Raw genomic sequence first — 21,822 nt, 5'->3', positions numbered from 1 at the left:
CTAGAGTAAAACCTAGCTCTTTTGACTAAATTTCAAGACACAAAGCTACCATATAGTAGGTGGTCCGTGAGAACTGTTGTGCGCCCGGTCCCAGGTGGCAACAAAGGTGAGGTTGCTCAGCTTTAGTTGTGCTTAATTGCTCAGCTAGTTTGAATTACCTTGCAGTCTTCTTAGGAAGGGGTAGGCCCATTAGTTTTCCTCCAAAGGCAATGGAGAACAACGTTGTGCTTTCTCTTGACCTTGGATGTGACTGTCAGTTTAAAATTTGCACAGACACTGTGATTTAGGGGTTCCTGATGCTGACTGATAATCTGGCCCAGAAAAACTGTTTGTCTGTTGTGTTTTTGTTTTTTCACCCTGTGAACTTCTTTCTGGGACCTAACGACAAAATTTAGTCTTTGCGAAGAGTGGGAAACCATTATGCATCCTGCATCATGTAGCAAGGAGGGAATTCAGAATTGTCATTCTAATAGTTGACACTGGAAGATGTCATTGAAGAAAGCTTTTTTATGTTAGTCTTTAGATTGACAGGTTATGACAAAACTGCATTCATGTTGCTTGAATACATCTTTTTAATAGTTTTACATGCTTTTTGACTTGTCTAGAAAATGACATATTGAGGTTTTCATTAGCCTTAACCAGGTGTGATTTTCTTTATGGAAGATACCTTGGTAGGACTGCAGTTGAAGGCGAATGAACCACTGAAGCTTAGAAAGGCCACGGCCCTTCTTCAGATGGTAGCGATGAATTGAAAGACTCATTAATCAACAACCAAGTCACAGGTGTGATGGCTTTCCTGCAGACTGCCAACAGACTGTGAAAGTCACATCCAGCACATGAAACTGTTAAACTAGACACATCTATAAACATTCCTCAACTTTTGTCTTTCCATTTTAGCTGAAAAACACAACTCGGGCATGTTTTCACTATTGATTTTTTTTAAAACAAAAATATTTGTTTTCCAAGGAATACTATTTAGTTTAGGAAACAAAAGAGAAAGCTGATACTGTTTTCATCTTTTGCTCATTTTAATACAATAACTAGTTCGTTTAAATGGACATGCAATTTTGATTGCAATTGTAAGTGTAAATATTTTTGGTATTATAAATTTTTGTACACATAAATTGTGTGCAAAAGCTTTAACAGAAAAAAATGAATGCAGGTATTTTCTGCATACAAATGACTGGGCATTTTCTTCATGATTTTTCAGTCCTTTCCTCTAGTACAAAAATTACCTGGAACAAAGATTAATTTAGGCTGTAGTGCTGCAATGTAGACAGAAAGCCATAAAATGTTTAAAGTGAAATGATTTAGAAGGTTTTATTGTTTATTCAACCTGCAGTGGATTTTTCACCTGCAATGATGGGAAAAACCTGTAAAAAGAAGCCGAGTAATGAAATCTCTGTACAATTTTTCCACATCATTCTTCTTTAAACTCTGTGGATCCCCTGGAATGAAGTAGAGTCTAGTCAGAGGACTTATACCTCCCCAGTAAAATTTTTTCCCCCAGATTATCTTTAAATAGATATACTCCCTGTATATAAATATTAATTTTACTTTGCCAAAGAGCGATGAATATGAATTTGCTTGGATTATTGTGTGTGCTAATTCCTTGGTCTCCCTAATTCTCATATTTTTCCAAATATGGATGCTCATGATAATTAAAATTCTTCTTCAAACTCTGAAGCAGATGAGAAGAGTGTCTCACCTTCATCTGGGATGAGGAATTTCTTCATAAAATTAGTCTGATCTTCTGTTTCCCTCTTTAGCACATCTGTCTTAGTCTTGAGCTTCATATCTAGAAATAAATTTTACTTTATAATCCATATTCTTCACTTTTTTCATGCCTGGATTGCCAGTTGCAAAGTTATTTTGGTCTTATCCAATGTAAATCAATGGAACTGTATCTAAGTACAACGCCTGCTGGCTCAGCAATACTGTAATGCACGCAAAAGGCAAGGAAGCAATTGTGCTGCATTTATTGATGAAATAATAAGGTATTAAAATAGTGTTATATCAAAAGTGATATCTTCTTCGCCTTTACAAGGCTCTGTAAGCGGATATTTAAATATACTTGTCTTTAAGATATATCTGTAACAGATTTTACCGGATTACTCAATGTAGTGCTACTGCTTGTTATTGGAGGGCTTGTTAAAGTATATACAGCTGTCATGTCATGTCACCCATTTTAGAAAGAACTGTTGTAATTTCACTTCAATGGCATTGTATTTTAAAACAGCTTTTACTATTGGGATCAGGGAGAATTGTGTTTATTTCCAGTTTGACCATAGATTATTGCCTATATTTTTTCCCATTAACTTTCTGTTGTTGCTTTAACACAGTGATTAAACACTCCCACAAAAAAACACCCTCTAGAACTATACAGAAATCATCCCTTTAATTGTACTAATAAAGACTATGACAGCTGAATTTAAACACAACCAAACTCTTCCTGTTACAGTGTTAATGACATTAACAATAAAAAAGTATAATGATTTCTCTTGGGATAATTACATGGGTAATTTAACAGCACATTTGGATAAAAACTAAAAGCATTTATGTGATATATAGTTAAACCTCTGTAAATGGTATATAGAAAATCAAAGGCTTTCTTATTGTCTTCCAAGTACAAAAGAAATCTTTAAAAATGTTAAGTAGTAGATTCTCTTAAAAAGTAAATTTATCTTTCATTTCTCATATTTTTAACATCATCTCATTTATTGTTTCATAAGGAGTGACTGTCAGATCATGCTATAGAAATAGCATTTAGCGTACTTACTAGTCTCAAAGTGAATGCATAGACAATTGGGTGTTCTCTCACATAGCTCAATGGAAAAGTGGTTGTTGCATAAGAAATTTTGATACACTATTTTCATAATTTTTGCAATTAAAAAAGAATGGTATTTGAATAGTAAATACATGAATTTGGAGGAGGAACATGTGACAGTGACCTTACAGACATTCTGTTTGAAACTAAATAAACCATGGTTTCAAATGTGAGCTGATGTTCCATTAATATAGTAAAACTGTATTGCAGATCTTTGGTACGTTGCTGTCTCCTTGCATGCTGGAGTACGTGCATGCCCATGTACAGAAATTGATCTAATCTGGTAGATGTTCCTTAATTTCTTTTTCTCTTTTGAGAAAAGAGATTCTTCTCCAGCATGTCTCTGCTGCACTGAAACAACTGCATTTCACAGAGGGAAAGGTAGTTCTCCAGCAGGCCAGGCACAGGTTATTTATTACTTTCATTAGGTCATAGTCAGCACCTTAAACTCATCTGGAGACCAAGGGCCTTTCACGATGATCACAGAACATCTGATAAGCATATACTCCGTTCATTAAGTGAATTGATGCTTGCTGCAAGTGTCATTTTTCTAGGATTTTTTATATTATACCCACAAGCTGAAATATGTTGCCAGCTCTCTCCTTCTACAACCCCCAAATGTGGTTTCAGAGAAACAAGCAGAAGCTCCCTGTTCAGAATAAATCATACATATGACTCAGGCTAAGGCCAAGCTCATTTTTTTAGATCCAGCTCCAACTCAACAGCAGTTGAAGCATCAACCTGTATTAAGCAAAGATGAGCAAAAGACATGTGATCATATGTCTTTGAAATTGAATAGCCGGTGACATCAGCCAATATCTGTCTCTCTTCTTTCTAGTATCTGCCTAAGAAATTCCACATGTGCCTTGAAGATTAGCAATAACGGAGTTGCATTTTATGGTATTCCAAATGTTAGACCTCTTCAGAAAAAAGGAGTAATTACAATTACTATCAGACACTGAAAATTAAACGCACTCTCAAAATTGGAATTATTAGACTTACAGAGAACAGTTCTATTAGCTTTTGCCAGTGTTGGCCAACAGCATAACGATGTCTTAAAGGTTGAATGTAGGTGAGAGATACAGCAGCAGTTCTCTGGACACTTGTTCTCATAAAGAGATCATTGACCTCCGTCCATCTAAACTTCAACCCAAAATTGTCAGTGTGATCTATGACATTCAGAAATTTTGAATTTAGGCTCGAATATCAGTCTCCAATATCATGCCCAAAACAAAATGATTTGATACCAACCGCTGTTGAGTTATCCAGCTTCAGGCGATAAATTTCTGAGCAAAAAAGATTCAGCGATAGTCAGGTGGCAAAGGGTACTGCTTCTCTAGTACCTTTCCACCAGGAAACGTAGTGAGCCTAGAACAAGGTTGGTGTGATGAAGCTTTCGTAGTTTTCGTAGTGTCTTCATTATTGGTAAACTTTTCTAGTAGAAAATTAACATATTCTGAGGTCTTAAGACCATGCTTTAGTTTATTTTACAGAAATGTAAGGAAGTTACTCTAATGCATTTAGAAGTATAAATGTCAATTTGTTATTTACTTGATTTATGCCCAGATTAGTGAGGGTTGAGTTTCCTCTACAGAAACTGCTCCTTATAACACGATCTTCTAATTCTTCCATCAATTTATTTGTTTTTGCAAATGTTTTTCCAGCTCTATTTAACAAAACAAACAAGCAAACAAACAAAAAAAACTCCCTCCATTTCTTATTTCAAAAGAAATCAATCTTATTACTCTTTGTATCTCTAAGAATTATTTTGTTCTTACAGTTCTCAGGAACTCATGTGTGTTCCCTCTAGCCTTGCCAAATTGCTATGGTTTTAGGTTTTCAGTTTAAGATCTTCTGACCTTCAGTCTTTTGATAGTCCTTCATATGTATTACCTTCTGAAATTAAGTGATGTATCTTTTCTGACTGCAGAATATAGAATTGCATTATAGCACAGTCCCCATTGCTGAGTTCTCAGCTGCTTTAATTTTTATTTCAGCTTCTTCTATTAAATTAGATTATACTAACAACAATTTTTCTTTTTTCTTTTTTTGCTGTGCAACAAATTCTTCCACAAAATAATCCCTGCAAGTGTCAAAATTGTATTTCCAAACTATTTACCAGTATATTATTGGATCATTTTATATGAAAATACCTAAAATCATTCTAACTAGGATACTCATTGACTTTGTCTTCTTGGTCTGAATCTTTTGAGTAATCAGTATCCTTCTTGGTAAATCTGGATTTGGTATGATAGCTCTAGAAACATGTATTCTAGAGGTCTGTCCATATAGTTTTAACTAGAATGGTTTTCCATTTGTGAAATTTGTTAGATTTATCACTGTAAGTTCATCTTTTTGATTTAATCAGTCTGTTCTATGTAGTTTATAGGTGAGTGTTCCATCTCCCAAAAATATGATCCATTCCATAATGATTCTGTCATATCTTTTATATCAGGGGAGGGGGTGAGATGGAAGGTCTCTATTTTTTGTTCTTTGAGTACGTATAGATGTTTGTTGAATATGGACTGATGGCTGCTTTGTTTTTCGGTTCTGTTTTTATATTACTCCAGAATTTTACATTGCCATCTCTACAGCTCCTACCAATCCTAGATGTGTTTTTATTCCTTTGTGTTAACAGTCTCATTTACAGTGATTGGGAGAGAACTCTTGTTTCCTGGTGGCATTTTCATTACATTTTCTACTCTGTTTTCTTTTTGCCAAATTTAGTTTTCTCGTTTTAGTCCATCCTTGCTGTCACATGCAGAATTTTCCTACCTGGGGATTAATGAGTGGTGAATCTTTTTATTCCATACTAAAACATAATCCTGAAACAGCTTATTCATATCCTTAATCTAATGAGTTGTCTCTGTGAATTGAATACAATAGCTGGAATTGAACTGGATCGCATGTTTGCAGTTCTGGGGCTTGAGAAGGAGACTACTTGCAATTAGAAGTGTTTCTGTGGCCATCTGTTTATCTTGTGGTTGCGTATCTGTGGTCTACAAACCACCCTTGCCTGCCCCACGGTACATGGTCAGTATCTTGTCAATATAGGTATGCTGAAAATTCAAGCTATAGAAATTTTAATTGAAATTAGTTGAATGATAGCTTTTATGGGGGCCTACTAGATATTCTGAGGGTGCAGTACTGTTTTGTTCTGTAAAATGAAACAGCAGTGAACCAGACCATTACGCTATGCACTAAATGTATTCAGTCCCAAGAGCAGTTTTGAGAGACGATTTTTTTCAATTTTATTTCAGTTATGATTTATTAGAAACCATTCTTGAATGTCAGCAACACATGCTATGTATCTGTTCATAGGAGGACAAACCTATGTCCATACAAGATACTGTGTTACTAGTTTCAGAACAGTAAAGTATTTAAGTGAATATTTACTGTGAGGCAGCAAAACAGAATTTAAAGTGACACTCCATATCTCGTGGAATGGATTTTGAAGTGGTTTTTTTTTAATCGTAAGAAAATATTCTGTTGACTTTTTTTTTTCTTTTTTTGTTAAAGAAAAAACATTTACTAATATACATTTAATCTTTTGGTTATTTTATCATCTATTGTTTTGGAATGCTAATTGTTAGAACAAGTGAAAAATAGAGTTTAAACAACATACTAGTTCCTCCTGCTGGGCTAAGAATTAGCAAAGTCATGGTTTCACAAAGTTGATGTCAAATATTCCTGTGGTTAATGTAATAAAGAAATTAGAATGGGTTTTTCCGACTGCACTGAAATAGGTTAGGAAGAGGGATGAAGAAAGGAAGATAATTCTTCTGTTGCTTAAAATACTTTTCTCATAGTTTATTGAAATGATAAATAATAAGACTGACACATGCAGAACAAGCTTTGGTATAACTGAATTAATTTTAAAAGAGCTGGGGTGTTATAGTGAGTGCACACCCTGTGAACTGAGTGTTTTTTTCTTTAATGGCATTTTCTCAGCATCCGATAATAACATAAAAATAAAGCTTTTATATCTTCTGAAGCAGGCTTGTCAAGTTCTCAGTGGCGTCTTATAATTGTGAAAACTAAAGGTATGCTTTAACTCTCCTCTTTTAAGCATCTATATCGAGGTCTTCGTATGCTTATTTTTCTCTATAGTTTTAAATGCGTGGGAGAATTTGATCTGTGTCCTTTTTATATTCAGAATGAGCCAGCTTCTGTCTCAAAAGTGTCTTATTGTCATGATGTCACTGCATCTCAAGATTTGTGACCTTTTGCTCCATCTGGATTCATGGTAGACCTCGTTGTTTTTTGCAGACTAAATTGCTTTTGTCCCCCCGCTAGGGGGTATCAAAGCCTTTTGGACTAAAGTTTTACATACTGGTAGGTTTGCAAATAAATACATAAATGGAATAAAAATGATATACTGAAAGTACGCAACAACAACTGAAAGCGCCCAACAAAGAAACAAACCTAAAGTTTATGTATAATAAGGACCGCCAGATGTCGCAAAGGCATCATTGATGAAGTGGTTTTTTATCCAAAATGTGGCACTTATATGAGGAATAGTAGTATTGTGTTTGAGAGTTGCAGAGGCCATAACAGGTCAGTGAAATGTCCTTCAAACATTTGATTTTTACATTTGAGAATAGGCCAAGATGAAAAGATAACCACATATCTGACATTGACGTTACTACCATTTAGACAACCGATGCAATTGCCTTAGTCAGTGGGATCAATCAGACCTTTATTACTTTGAAAACCACATAGAAGATTTAGTTTTGGTTTTTTTCTTATAAAAATGAAGGTTCTGAACATCATCAGATCACAGACTTCTAAATGTAAAATTGCTATAATATGTATATAGTTTTATTTTCTTCTCGTTCTTTTAAAAGTTGAACACTATTAAAAACATATTTAAAAGAATAACAAGTAGTCTTGAAAGAATTTGAGCTGAGTTGAACAGTGTGCATAAATTGGCAGTTTAACAAGTAGAACTTGGAAACAAGTATTCGATGATTGATTTTTTTATTGAGACAGAATGAGAATGATAGTGGATAAAGTGATTTTCCTTATTGAGAGAAAATATAGTGTTTTTCAACATGTCGTCAGGATGAATGGAAGCCCTGTCAAAAAAACTGAGCAACACATAATATCTTTTAAAAGGTAAATTAACATAAGTATATCACTTAGTTTATGGATCAAATTTTACACTTGTCAGTTTTATTCATAATGTCATAAAGTTTATATTGTAAAGGTAGTGTTATTACCTTTGTTATGTCCTGGAAAAGCCTAATATTAACTGAGTTCATTGTAGAATTTAAAGTATATTCAGCTGAAGAAATGCCAATGCAGAAAATTAAGTCCAAAATATGTATTCATGTGCAGATCTTAGTCAAATCCCTAGTAATTTTAAGTACTTGAAATACATTATTCAACAAGTAACCTGCTGTATGCTTTCGTTTAATGGGCTCTGCCTGAGTATACAGAAGCTGTCAAGATAAAATATGAAACATACATCATTCTAATTCAATTATGATTATTCTTAAAAAATAAAATAAATGTATGTCCGTGTGTGTTTGTGTTGTACTTGGAAATGTGCAATCTTTATTGCTGAGATTAGATTTGATTTTGTTTTGTATGATTCTTGCTAATTTATCTGTTGCTTGGGAGTATGTGTATACACCACATAATTTATATATTTATATGTTGTGTGTTTATGTTTATTCAAACACTGAAGACGTTCAAATGTTAACTGAATTTGTACTGAATGCATATATGTATACTTACCATATATTTCTGCTTCCCCATGTTATATATAAAAATAAATTAGTGATGTAGTTATGCATATATGTGTTTGCATAATTGTTATTAAACAAGTTAAATAGGCCCTGGACTTTCTTCTAACTTCAAGTAAAATGCTTTTTGAGAATCGATGTGTGGAAGCAAACATGTCTTTATCTCTGATTATGATTTCAATGACATTTGTCTTTTATAACTGTGATGTCAGTGGAGTTCTTAAGTTAGTAGGCAGTTCCTAGCTTAATAGACTTAGTTGTGTAATATTGCACAGATATCAAATTCTTTAACTCTACCTTTGAAGTCTTTACATGACAATCGAGGGGTTTTTTTTAGACATGTGTTTTTAAATGCAGATAGATTTACGTGTGTGTGTGTTTGTGTACTCTGCTTATGAGCTACATACATATGGAATACTTTGTGTTTTGTTCTAAGACTTTATGTATATTTAACCTTTAATTTAACTAGCAGGTTGTAAGATTTCCATAAAAAATAGATGAGCTTTGAACTCACTGAATGTTATTGGTGTAGCACAATCAATCATTTCTAAAGGTTAATGGTGTTAAAAACAATGAGAACATATGTCTTATTTTTAATACTGTTCTATTAGTAAAATTATTTAGCATAGATAAGGAATTTGTATCCTGTTCTTTGTGTTAAATCAGGATTTACAGTTTTTGAATAGCAGATTATAAGTTTTATTATCAAAGTTGGAGGAGGGGGGGAAGACAAATAAGTATCTATATAACCTTTTTTACTATGAATAAGCTAATGGATGGTATGGTAGCTATGGCATCTTTCTAGAGCCAAGATGATCTGCAATGTATTACAATTTTTTGAAATGTTTTTACTTTTTTCCATCCCATTGTGCTATCTTTTAATAAATATGTCTTATATAGGTGTTATCCTAATTACATCATACACGCAATTCCTGAATGAAATAAAAAGTCAATACCTGAATGACAGTGCGGTTACAGGGGGCACAGGATTTCAAATGGTAAAAACCTGCTGTGGTAACAAAGACCGAATCCATCCCTGTGTTGCATAGCTTCCTGATCATATCTTTAAACCTGATAGTAACAAAGAATATTTATTTGTTGCCAAGCTATTGTAGGATTTATTTCTGAAGCTAAATCCCAATTATCAAAAAAATTGCATCCTCTTTATCTCGCAGAAGGGTATACTGCATCATAACATATTTGGTTATTTGGTACTATAATATTGTTACCTTGCTTGAAACACATGGTCCCTCTTGATATACAAGAAAAAAACTGAATCCATTTCAATAAATTAATAGGGATGAGAATCCAAATCCATCGTTCTTTTTAGAGGTTCACATACATTGTAATGAAATGCATTAGGAGTTTTCTTCACTTGAAATCCAAATGAGACCCATTTTGGCTCACACCCTTGACAGTCTCTTTTATAAGCGCTGCTGTCTCCTGTTCATGTGTGGGCTTAGGAAAATGCTTCCTTTGTAAGATGCACAGAGACAATATAATGCCATGAAAGACGAAGGTGTCAAAACACAAAGTTAGAGGCAATCTAATCAATGCCTCCTGATTTAGCCTTTGAAGGCTCTCTTCATTAAAACTCTTTAATTGTGAGGCTTATCTTGAGGTAGAGCTGTTACTTAATATTTTTCAGTGTCATTCTTTGGACAGTCATTTGTACCTTTTAAACGTAATTTCAATATTCATTGTTTAGTAAATTGGATGCCTTGTTAGCAATAGTGGTGGTATGAATGACTTGCATTCAAGTGATTGAAGGTAATAGTGTATAAATGCTTGGTTCTCTCCCCCTGAAGTTTAATGTGTTTTATTTCTATGTATGTCATTATAAAATATATGGTTTTCATTATGGGTCTTTTTATTGTTATGCATAGGAATGCAGGTTAGAATATTTTTAAATTATGAATAGAAAGAGTTCTAGCTGAATCTTTTTGAACTTTTAAAAAATTTTAGATTCAGTGCAAACCTAAATTCTATGTGAGTGGTGAAAAATGTGATCTCAGATTATATTATCCTAAATAAATTCTGAAAAGATATGAGATAGGTAAAAGAAGATGGCACTTGGGCTTTTTCTTCACAAATTATCGTAAAGTTGGTAGTGGTTGCTAGAAAGCAACTTCTTGAAATCAGTTGAAAACAAAGTGTGCCTGAAAGCACATAATTTGGAAAATGCTTTTAAAATAAATACTTACTTTCCACCTGAAAAGTGCCAACATAAAAGTAAATTAATCCCAACAATACAAGTAATCATTTTTGTTAGCCAGATGACATTTTTTCATTAAAAAAGATGCATATACCTATAGTTTCTTTGTGTGCATGGTGAATTGTGCTGTAGTGCCATGTATATATGTATGTAATGGCTGTACGTGCTCTAACACTATGTGCATTTTCATTTTACAATATTTACTTATAGTCCTATTAACATTTTGGAAGATGTACTGGAAAACAAACATGGCATGTTTTTACAGTTTCTCATAAAACCTACATTACTTAATATCTGGAATATCAGGAAAACTAAAACTATTTCCTCTCTAATAATTAACAACAAAAATAATTTTAACATGTAAAAAAGGAAAATATGAAGACTGTAGAACTGATTTGCAGAAAACCTTGAAAATGGAAAAAGAATTGAGGCATCTTTGACCTGATTTTTAAATGACTAGTGTGGTGAGTACAGCTGCTCTAGCTTAGTAATTATTTGTGATAGGTTGTTTTTGAGTCCCATATGTATAGGAGCTCCAGGCCCAACTACCTCATTTGCTGGCACACAAACAGATTCTTCCAGGTGCTGAAAATTAAATTTTAATATATTATTTAAATATTAAGAGAATTACAGTTTCAGTAATTTCACTGCTACAGCTGGAGTGTAAAGTGTGCCTATACACTATAGAGGTTGTTGCATAGTCTGCCCGAGTGAAAATTCCCATTGGCTTTAAATACTTTCAAGGAAGTAAATGTTTGATGTAAAGATAAAAACATATATTTGTTATACAGTTATACATTTTAAGAATATTGTGTGGATCTTTACCTGTTTATAGAATAAGATTTTAAAATGTTACATTGCAATTCATAGGAATTCACATTATAAAATGGAAAAAAGTTTAAGAAATATTAAGGAAAAACTTAGTTACCTCTGTACTGAGGGCATTGGTAAAGACAACAGCTTCAAAAAGCTGTTAAGCAGATGGTTAACCTAAAACATGTATCTAGTTACGTTGATACCAAGTTAATATATTTTCTGGATTAAAGTTCAGTCATGTAACTTTAGTGTATTTAATCACATGAACAAAATGTGTTGCTGAATTGGGGATCTCAACCCTATTTCAGGGTTTAAAAAGAAATCTTTCTAGCTACTTGTCTGGCTTAGACCAATTTTTTACCCTACGAAAATTAGGAAGGTTATCATAAAAATGTAAATTAAGTTTTATGCAAGTTTAAGGAAGGTTTAATTGCACTGAACTGAAAGTACCATGCAATGAAATATGTTTTTAATTCCAAGAATCTTCTGTGATGCCCATCGCTTCTATTTCATCATTTCAGCATACATTTAACTACTCTCGGAATGAGCAGCAATATCCAAGTTCAAATGCGGGTTAAGCAGACATGGAATGCACTTTTGACTTTTTTTTCCTGTTTTGAAACATGATAACTGCATGTAAATGTGTCCTGAAAAAAACTGCTATTCTACCAAGATTAGCGATTAACAGACTCATGGTTTGAGGATGTTAGCTCCTGTAGTTCTGGGGTCTTCTAATAAATATCGCAGTGCGGAATGTTTTTAATGACATCAAAGAATTCATTAATTACTTTATTGATTTTTTCTCTATTCATCCATAGAAATCAGTGGCTCGTTGGAATAACTTCAGGCTTGCACAATACTCTGTCTTACCCAGTGAACTTTTATTTTCACTTCTTTAAAACCTGTCCTGTTTGAAAGGGCCTTAAACAGGACTATGTTGTCAGCAATCTTCACCCGGTGTCATTTAATTTCTTTCCTAACTGCGTGAATTCTGAAAGGCTGTTTAGATGAAATTAATTCAGTTATGGATTTAAGTTCTCCATTGATTACTCTTTGCAAAGGGAAATTCTTTCCATCTGTTTTGATTATCGTACTGAATATTGATTGGGATTCATTTTAGTAGTGAATGGATCTTTTATTCCATTGTAACAAGATCATCACCCCAGCTCTTGTCCAAAGTCTGTCTCACTAAATCCATTAATCTTTGGATTAGATGATTTTTCTGAATATAGGATAGGCTGCGTAGTCTCACTACAAGGTTGTGCTTAAGGCAAAAGTTATAGCAACTTTTAAAACACATTCTAATCTTCACAAAATCATTTTGGAAAGAAGTAAATTGCAGTGCTTTTATCTTAATTATGTAGTTGTATTTCACAATGAATAGTTCAGTTCCTATTACAGTAATATCTTATACTATTTTTAATAGTCATGGAATTTCTTCAGTTGGAAAGTTCAAGATGGAACTGATTTAAACCAAAACACCAATATAAAGTTAGAGAAATTAAGTCCAGAAAACAGAATCACCACCACATGTCTTATAACCTTTTACTATGTATAAATCTAAATTCCTCCATTTATCCAGTGCCTTACATTTTTTTCAAAGCATCCCATCCTGTGTTGTGTACATGCTGGTTTTATTTTGAATTTTACTATGATTTAAATATTTTTATATTTGCTAAATTGAAACTAGTGTTTTTGGCTTATTAATAGCCTTAATTAATTAAGTGTCCACATATTTTTTTGTCGGTTGTACATTGATTTCATTGATACAGAATCAGCCCCTAATCTTCCATCCTATTTGAAATACCTTTCAAGTCTAATGAACTATTGCTGTTAATAGCTAGCATAATGTATTTTTGAACAGTTCTTTTGACTGCCGTAAGGTATTTCTTCCCCTACTGAGAGATTCATTTTCTTGCAAAGGAGGAGTATGTGATTCAGCCTTAGAAAACACACATACGGTGCTATATTCATGAAATAAATTATGACTTCATGTTCCTTTTCAGACCCAGTCTCATGTGCTAATAGTGTTACTGTTGGATTTTGTGCCACGACAAGATGAATTTACCTGATTTCAGCATTAGCTCGTTAAGGACTGTGATGGTACGTTTGTAACGAGGCCTGAGGGGATGGTGACCCCTTTGCATTACCTGGTAGGACGTGTGTTCCAGTCCTGTGGGATGTGTCCCCAGTTCCACCCATCACTGGTCAACACCAAGGCTGCCTCCAGCCCAGTGGTGGCTCTGATCTTTACCCCATCAGACGCCTATGCCATGCAATTTGATGAATGCTACTAATGAAGATAAAATAAATTACACTTTCTCTTCAACATTGTTAACTGTTAATATTTGCATTGACCAGAAATCAGTTGTCTTACTGGATTCTCTGTGATAAGTGATGCTGGGAACGATAGCCATGTCAGCTGTTGCCTCATGCTGCATGATGTTGCACAAAATATGTTTTTGCTGAGATAGAGTAACCCATATTTAATTAAAAATACAGAATGTATAATTCAAAACTATCAACAGATTAGGTATTCGTGTGTATAGAAGTAAAAATTATTAAATTGACCATGATCAAAAGTACCATGGTAGAGATTTGTAAAACAAGCACCGCTTTATTAAATTGAAACAAAGTGATTTGTAATGTCATTTATGTCTGGTTTTAAGGCAATAAAATAGAAAATAGCTATGTTAGAAATCTGTCTTAAGAACTGAAAATGCATTATCCGAGGCAGATCCAGAGCCTAATTTTGTAATCTCACCATTAGAAGACGACAAACTGATAAAGCAGAATGCTTTGCTCTTAAATGGACTTTCACAATGGCCTGGGACTGTATTTTCTCTTAATTTAATAAGAGGCATTCCCAGACTGAAAGTGTGAGTCTAATGAAGACAATGACAACATTTCAGAAAGGCCACTATTTCCTCTCGGGTGAGAAATTAGTATTGATTTCTTTTTTTATAAAGCAACAACAACAACAAAAACATACACACACACAAAAAAACCCACCACCAACAACATTTAAAGTATCATAAAAAAATTCTTTGAAACTGTAGTACACATTTTAAATGTATAAAATTTCTTATATGTAAAATATGAAGAGGAAGAAAAAGTGACAATTCAGAAAATATAAATTTTTTTTTGTTTCCTTCCTTTCTCTTCCTAATAAGCAGCATCTTGAGAAAATAAATCCATACATACAACTCACAGAATTAATATAGGGGTAGAGTTTTTTTAACTTTTTCTTCACCACATTGTGACTCATTCTGCATGATTATGACCCTGAGACTTCTTAAAACTATCTTCCCCTTTGCAACAACTGCAGATATACTGTAGATTACAAGTGAAGTACTTAAAACATAACCTCGTTTCTCAGGGAGTTGTCAAATTTTAACATGTAACTGAGTTTTCCTGAACGCTGAGATATAAGGGATTGACCCCTCAAGATGGAACAAGTCTAATTGGAAGTAGCATAAAAGATGATAGTATCAATGGGTTTCAATGTAATATAATTATATGTTGAAGCAGAACCCTGAAACTCTATTACTGCACATTGACAGGCAGTATCTTAAAAGCCAAAGTCAGGAAGCTAATTTCCAGAGAAAATAATAGTAGACAGATTAATACAAAATATGTATTTTAATTACAAACCATCATAGCCTAATCATCAGAAGCCCCTATTTTTTTATTCCTCCCCCCCGCCTTTTTTAAAACTGTTAGCTATTTTTATTATTTCCTCGCATTTCAAATGAGATTTTAGTAAAAGCTAAAATCCTGGCATTCTCAGATTTTAAGGACCTACAAAACTTATGTTCAACATCTCTCCTTTTTTCATGCTCAGTAATTAAAAATGGCTATGGGCATTTTTCATCCTTTGAGATTTACCAACTGCTATAGCATTTGTGGAATGATTTCTTCACCTGCTTTTACATGGAATAACCAAATATCGGAGCAGCTTGAAGTACTTGAAAAAAAAAGTTTACCTCTAGGCTTCTCATCTTCAGCACATAGGCAGCTATATCACTATTCCACCATTCAATTAATTTTGAAATCCTAAGAACAAAAGTCATTAATAAGTCTTTTGTCACAGCTAAAAAAAGAAAGATTCCTTTTTAGTATTTGTATGTCATCATGCCAGGCCTAGAAAATTAGCCTAATTTATTATTTAAAACACTGGTGGGATTCCTAATTGCATTCATCATTAGATATGACACGTTTAGAACCGAGAACCATATCCAGTGAGAATTTTCCAGTTTGAATTTTGAAATAAAAATATTTTTCAAGAGATCCCTAGCTATCGCTTGTTACTATGGCAACAGCCCTATTTGTCTGAGAGCTCTGCCCGCTGCCAATGGGAGCGCGAGCAGCGTCAACTAAACATACGAATACATCAAAGACAAATTCATATGCTCAATCTGATCAGCTCAATTAATGTAAGAACAGAAGCTGAAGGGGGTTAAAAGAGGGCATCCATTCAGGATAGATGAAGCCTCTTTTAGCAGAATATATACGCCGGCCTTTTGGGGGAGGAATTTAGCACACTGTCAAAAACATTATCAGAAAAGGAAAGTACTAGGCCTCCTACACCTAACAGATATGAAGCTGTCAGACAAAGAATAGCACTATTCATTAAATGACACTTATTTTCTCCCACTTTACAAGAATACAGTGAACAAAACAAGCAGGGGAGCAGCTGAGAGAGACACTTTTTTCTTTTCCTGGTGATGACAGACATGCAGCAATTATGGTGATAACTAAGGAATACTAAACAAGAAGCCAGGCTCCATTCTGTTTATCACCTAAAATTTTATGTTGCTAAATTTGCATGCGACTCTTGTTTTGTTTTATTATTTATGTCTAGGACAAATTAGATCCTTTTGTTTTTAACGTGGTGCTTTCAGTTTGGTGAAGAACGGCGCTGAAGTCTACGCGTTCTCCCGTTTTTCTTGTTAAATGGCCATATCAAGTTGAAGTGCTTTTGAAGTGAGAGAGTTTCAAAGCACAACAAAACTGCTGTTACCAGTGGTGGGGGGGAAAGCATTAGCGTAATGGCAGGTATTGTGTATTATTTCTGCCATACGTAGCTCAGAACGCAGTTAGTGAAAATCTCTGCCAAATCTCACCTGGACTCGCAGAACGTGGTGGGGCCTTGTTACTTGTTTTTAGCATTATTTACGCATTCTGATGAAGTTTGTAGGTGTTACCTAAGTTAGTTTGTTTTATAGCAGATGGACGTGAGTGAGAAGTCCCGCAAGGCTACTGGCTTTTAAGAATCCTATACTTAAGCCATGATGATCTGATTTAAGGCCTATTATCAATAGTCTGCTACTTTTATCTGCATGATCATGGCCTGATTGATACTGACTTGGTAGCCATGTACTCCATAATACGCTGTCAGGCAATGCTGACAGCTGCAATGAAAGAACAATAAATGTGGGGCAGCAGTAATGTAAAGGTCCAGCCCGGCTGTATGAAAACTGATAGCTGCGATATTGGCTCCTATGTTACCACATATACCAGCCCCTCCGAGGATTTCTTGGTGAGTGAATTAAAATGGTCTCCTGATACACAGAGAAAGGGCTGGGGGGGAGGTCTTCACATAAAACAACCGCAGATTGTTAAAACCCTGCATTGAAGTCGATGGGTAGACATAAACTTCAGAAAAAAACATCGCTTCTCTGAAAAACAGATGCACAAAAATCGCCATATATATATAATAACAAGCTGGTATACACAAGTGTATAACGCGATTAAATTTAATGCAATAGTTTAAATTTGTTCATAGGACAACCTTTGCGAGTACTCTAGCTAAGTTTTAGAGCAACCTTTTGATTTTAATTTATTTTTTCATGTGTTAATTATAATGAGGGAAGAAATTTGCAGTTTACAATATAATTAAATTAAAACTACCTAATCTTATAACCATTACTCTAAGACAGCTCATAATGACTTGAACCAGGCCTTGATTTCAGCTAAGACCTGTAACACATTGGATTCAGTGCTTTTTTGTTTCATGTTCTGAACAGAGGTAGATATATGTCCACTATTTAACTAAAGAAACTAGCAAAAGGAAAAAAAGTGACCAGCATCTAAGTTCAAAATATAATATCATGTTCCTATGCCTTTGGTTTATAGCACTTTTGCAGGGTCAAACGAGAAAGCCCAAACAACAATATTTAGCTTGAAAAGTCACTAGAACAGTGTGGATTTTTGCATTCTCTACATTTGTTACCAAATAATTAAATAAAACTCAGGTGTTAAAACCAAAATACAAATACAAGTACTTGCATTTTGTTGATTATTTTGTTGTTTAAGAACATACAGAAACACTGAGGCCTCCTTCAAGTTCAAATCCCAGTTTTGTGAAAAATAAAAACCAAGTTCCTTGCCTCAAAGACATAATGGTCCCTATTCTAAACAGGTATTTTAATACAAAACATGTGAGAGAGCTACAGTCCTTTAGAGAGATATTTAGTTATTAGAATATACTTTTGCTTTAATTGGGCTCAGAAAATAATTACTTTTAACAAAAATTAATGAGTTTATAATTTCATAATGAAAATGTTAATAGATCTGTCCATCTTTGAAAGAAAAAAAAAAAGTTTGTTCATGTGCTGTCATTTAAATCTTTCCTAATCTTGATACAGTATATTGAATCAACTGAGACTGAGGTCTTTCTACATGTTCATGTGCAATAAACTCAGAGAGGATTTCACAGAGCTCTAGCCAACCTGCACCAGCAACTGCATGACCAGTTTGCTGTTTAATCAACCCATCTTGCATTTAGTATGTGGATAACGTGCGTATTTGACGACTGTGTGGGACCGTTTGTGTCCTATTGCCAACATCTTCAGTTTATGACACGCTGCTTTCTAGTGTAGAGAAAGTCAAAGTTTGTGACTTTATGGTAATCCACTTTATCAGCATCATAAAGCGTAGCATTCGCAGTATAATGGTATATTGTATTTGCAAGAAGTCCAAAGGAAGAATTAGAAAGTAGAGTATTTCAAAGACTATGTACAAATACTAATCTGCTGATCAATGAAACCATAAGGCCAACTCCTTCTGTCCTTAATCATGAAATTGGGTTCTTTGTCTATAGTGTGATCAACTGAATAAGGAAAGCAAATGAAATGACTTGACTTAAATGCTGCAATGGTGGTCTTTCTTCTGCATTTGGATAATCAGTATGCAGCATTCAAGTTTCTAAAACAATAAGCTGCTTTTATATTACTGTCATTTGGAAAAGCATATGTTCCTACTGGCTCTTTCCTTTTCTCTAGGTATGGGTTAAAAAGTCTTAAAATTGATAATTTGAAAAATTATTTAGAAAGAAAAAGTAAACGAACAAAAAAATAACAACAACAAACCCTCAAACTACAACAACAACAACAAAACATTCTAGCCTGATACCTTGCACAATATGCCAAGAATCAGCCTGAAGCAAATTTTAACATTCGCATTATAACCCTCTGAAAGTAGGGATGTATAATGGGAACACTGACAGACCCTGAATGACACTTAGGTTGACAGACAGTAGCACTACCAGGCACCCATAATTAGATCTTTTGTGTGCTTGCAGTTAGCTAAAAAATGCTTCTTAGTTTATTAGAAAAACTATTGCAAAATTAATCATCAAAAGGTAAGTTGTGTACTGATGATGGAAATGGAAAGGAATGTAAAAATAATGTTCTTAGTTTTGCATTCTTTATGATGACGTATGTTATGTTTTCATTTAAAGACACCCCATTCTGAAAGTTTCATTCAAAGATACCATCTGACACAATTCATCAAAATAGTGAATTTAGCTTTTGGAACACGGGCTTTACTTTTTTCTTGAATAGATAATACTCACTATAGGCTTTTGTAGAGTTCATTAGACACTGTACCAAATGGTTCACTTACTGAGATACATGTGCATATCTTTTGCATTAAGTTGTTATGGTAGTTCTGGCTTCTTTGAATTCCTGAATATTTTCAAATTTGCACAGGTTTGCGATGAAATGCATGTGAGTTGAACTGTGAGATGAGGTATTTTGCACATAGTATTTGCACGATTAATCTGTAATGCTCTTTTATTCTTAAAATTCAAAAGCTTCTGTGATACATTTATTAATTTTAATTACTTTTATTCTAGAAGAAAAATTCAGACTGTGATCATCTGCATTTGAACAGGAGCAAGAAACAAATTCTCTAATTTTTTGTTTATCCGGTTCTTTTTTATAGTGTTCCCTATAATACAGGGAAGCTTAGAATGTTATCTGAAAATCACAGTTCAAAACAGAAGGCAATGTTTTGAATTTCTGTGTTGTGCACAAGAAGCAAAGTAAATATTTGGTTTTGTAGGATGATCAAAATTAATAGTAGGCCAAGAAAGTATTTTGTTACATATAAGATGTAATGACATAAACTTATTGCACACTGGAGGTCACCCTTGCTACTCCAAATTTGTTAATGTTTTTCTAAAAAAAAAAAAAGAAATGCAAGCAGCCTGTATGCCTTTTAATATTAATGCTGAGCATTTTAAAATATTTCAAGCAGCAAAACAAGTATATGTTTGGGATCATGTTAATTCTTTAACTGCTTAAGCAGTATGCAGTAAAGGTATAGACATCTGGAAAAAACTTTCTGGGGTCTGTGTTTATCTGAAGTCCCATGAGGATTCCATAGGCTGCATTGAAACCAGTACTGGCAGTTGCTTTTATCATCCTCCAGGAAGGCGAGTTTAAAGCTGGTTCTAGGACATCTAGCTAAATTGCCATTACCACGAAGACCCACCCATAGCTGTATAGAAGTATTAAATTACCATCAAAGTAACTGTTATGTTCTTAGATAGGTACAATTAAATGTTTTATTCGGTTGATGAGCAAAGTGCAAGTTTTACTGTTGATTAGCATGAGAACAGAGCTGAAAGGTCTTGAGAAAGCCTGTCTGATGTAGCCACAGGAGTCTCAGAGGAGAAGTTTAAAATTAAATCAATGTCCTTATATTTTCAGACTTTTCCATGTCAGAAGCCCTTCTGATAGATCAGGATGCAAATGATGTGTTCTCCAGGTTACAGCCAAGCAGGATGTTAAACTGAGAACCTACATTCTGCAAGAGGTGACCAAAAAACCCCAAATTAATGCCAAATATTCTCTTTGTCAGTCATATGAGAAATGGGTTTATCATTCACAAAAAAATCTAAAAGCGTAGAAAGAACAGCTTAATTATTTCTAACAACCTGTTCGCTGGAAGTCTGTAGTACAACATGGGAAAACCTGCCTGGCCATACAACGTAGGAGATGCTTCACTGAACCAGAACTCGCGTGCTTGGTACTTGTGTCTGGTTTCTAGCGGTATCTCATTCCAGTGACTTTGGAGGAAGCTGAGGTAGATTTTTCTCATAAACTAACTATGATTTGACCATCGTGAGGTTCAAGATCATGACTGAGGTTTTGAAGCTTACTGTCCTGTGCTCGTGACCAGGAGCAATTGGCTTTCTTCAGGGAGCCATCTATGGCTCTCCAAGTTGTGTGTTCTCAAGCTTGAAATTATTTTTTCAGGGAAAAAAAATTGTCATAATACAAGATATGCTGCAAATATACTGCTAATGTATTGGAAAATTACTGGAAAATCTTGTGGTTTTGAAACAGAATCATCTGGGTTTTGGTTTCTCTGTTAGGAAGCAGGAACACAGTTGCCTTGCATTCCCCTAAACATCAGCCTTGGTTGCAGGCTCCCAAAGAATTAGCTGCTGTGTCCTACCCCAGCAATTTAGCAGTTCCCTCAATACCTATCATGCGATAGCTGCTATGAGTGCTGTGTAGCATCATTCCTCTCCAGGGTTTTTAAGTCTCAGAGAGAGCACATTATAGTCTCTACAGACTTTTCTTGAGCCTCTGGGAGGGCTAGTCAAGAACAAAATATTCCCTGCTCCTTTCTCCCATCCAAACCCATAAAAGTTCTTTTCTCTTGCTTTTCAGAAAGAGCAGAAAACTAGCATTCAACAGGTACCACCAGTTAGTATTCTCTAGACTGCAATCCAAATTTGAAGAAATACTTGCCCACAAAGAACTTCTAGTGTAAACAAAGCCTGTCTTATAAATTAATCTATAATAAAGGCAGTCATTTGTCTTTCCTAGCACATATTAGCTCAGGATCCTGTGGACTTTCCAGATGGAGATATTTAATCACTCAACACCTGTCATCCAGGCTTTTCATGCTGCTCC

At 34.3% G+C, this 21,822-nt stretch overlaps 1 protein-coding gene across 5 annotated transcripts in view; it reads left to right on the top strand.

Moving 5' to 3' along the window:
* Positions 1 to 21,822, top strand: part of KIAA0825 (KIAA0825 ortholog) — a 240,843-nt gene that overhangs the window by 135,813 nt on the left and 83,208 nt on the right. The window contains exon 21 of one of the 5 annotated variants that reach the window (XM_065655930.1): positions 13,615 to 13,686. The exons of the other annotated variants lie outside the window; for them this stretch is intronic. Coding sequence (XP_065512002.1) covers positions 13,615 to 13,633 — 19 coding nt within the window. The 3' untranslated portion in view covers positions 13,634 to 13,686. Of the gene's footprint in view, positions 1 to 13,614; positions 13,687 to 21,822 lie in introns of those variants that run through there. 5 annotated transcript variants of the gene reach the window in all.

This window comes from Caloenas nicobarica, chromosome Z, assembly GCF_036013445.1.
Source record: "Caloenas nicobarica isolate bCalNic1 chromosome Z, bCalNic1.hap1, whole genome shotgun sequence".
Lineage (NCBI taxonomy): Eukaryota > Metazoa > Chordata > Aves > Columbiformes > Columbidae > Caloenas > Caloenas nicobarica.
This window is presented reverse-complemented; position numbering and strand designations above follow the sequence as displayed.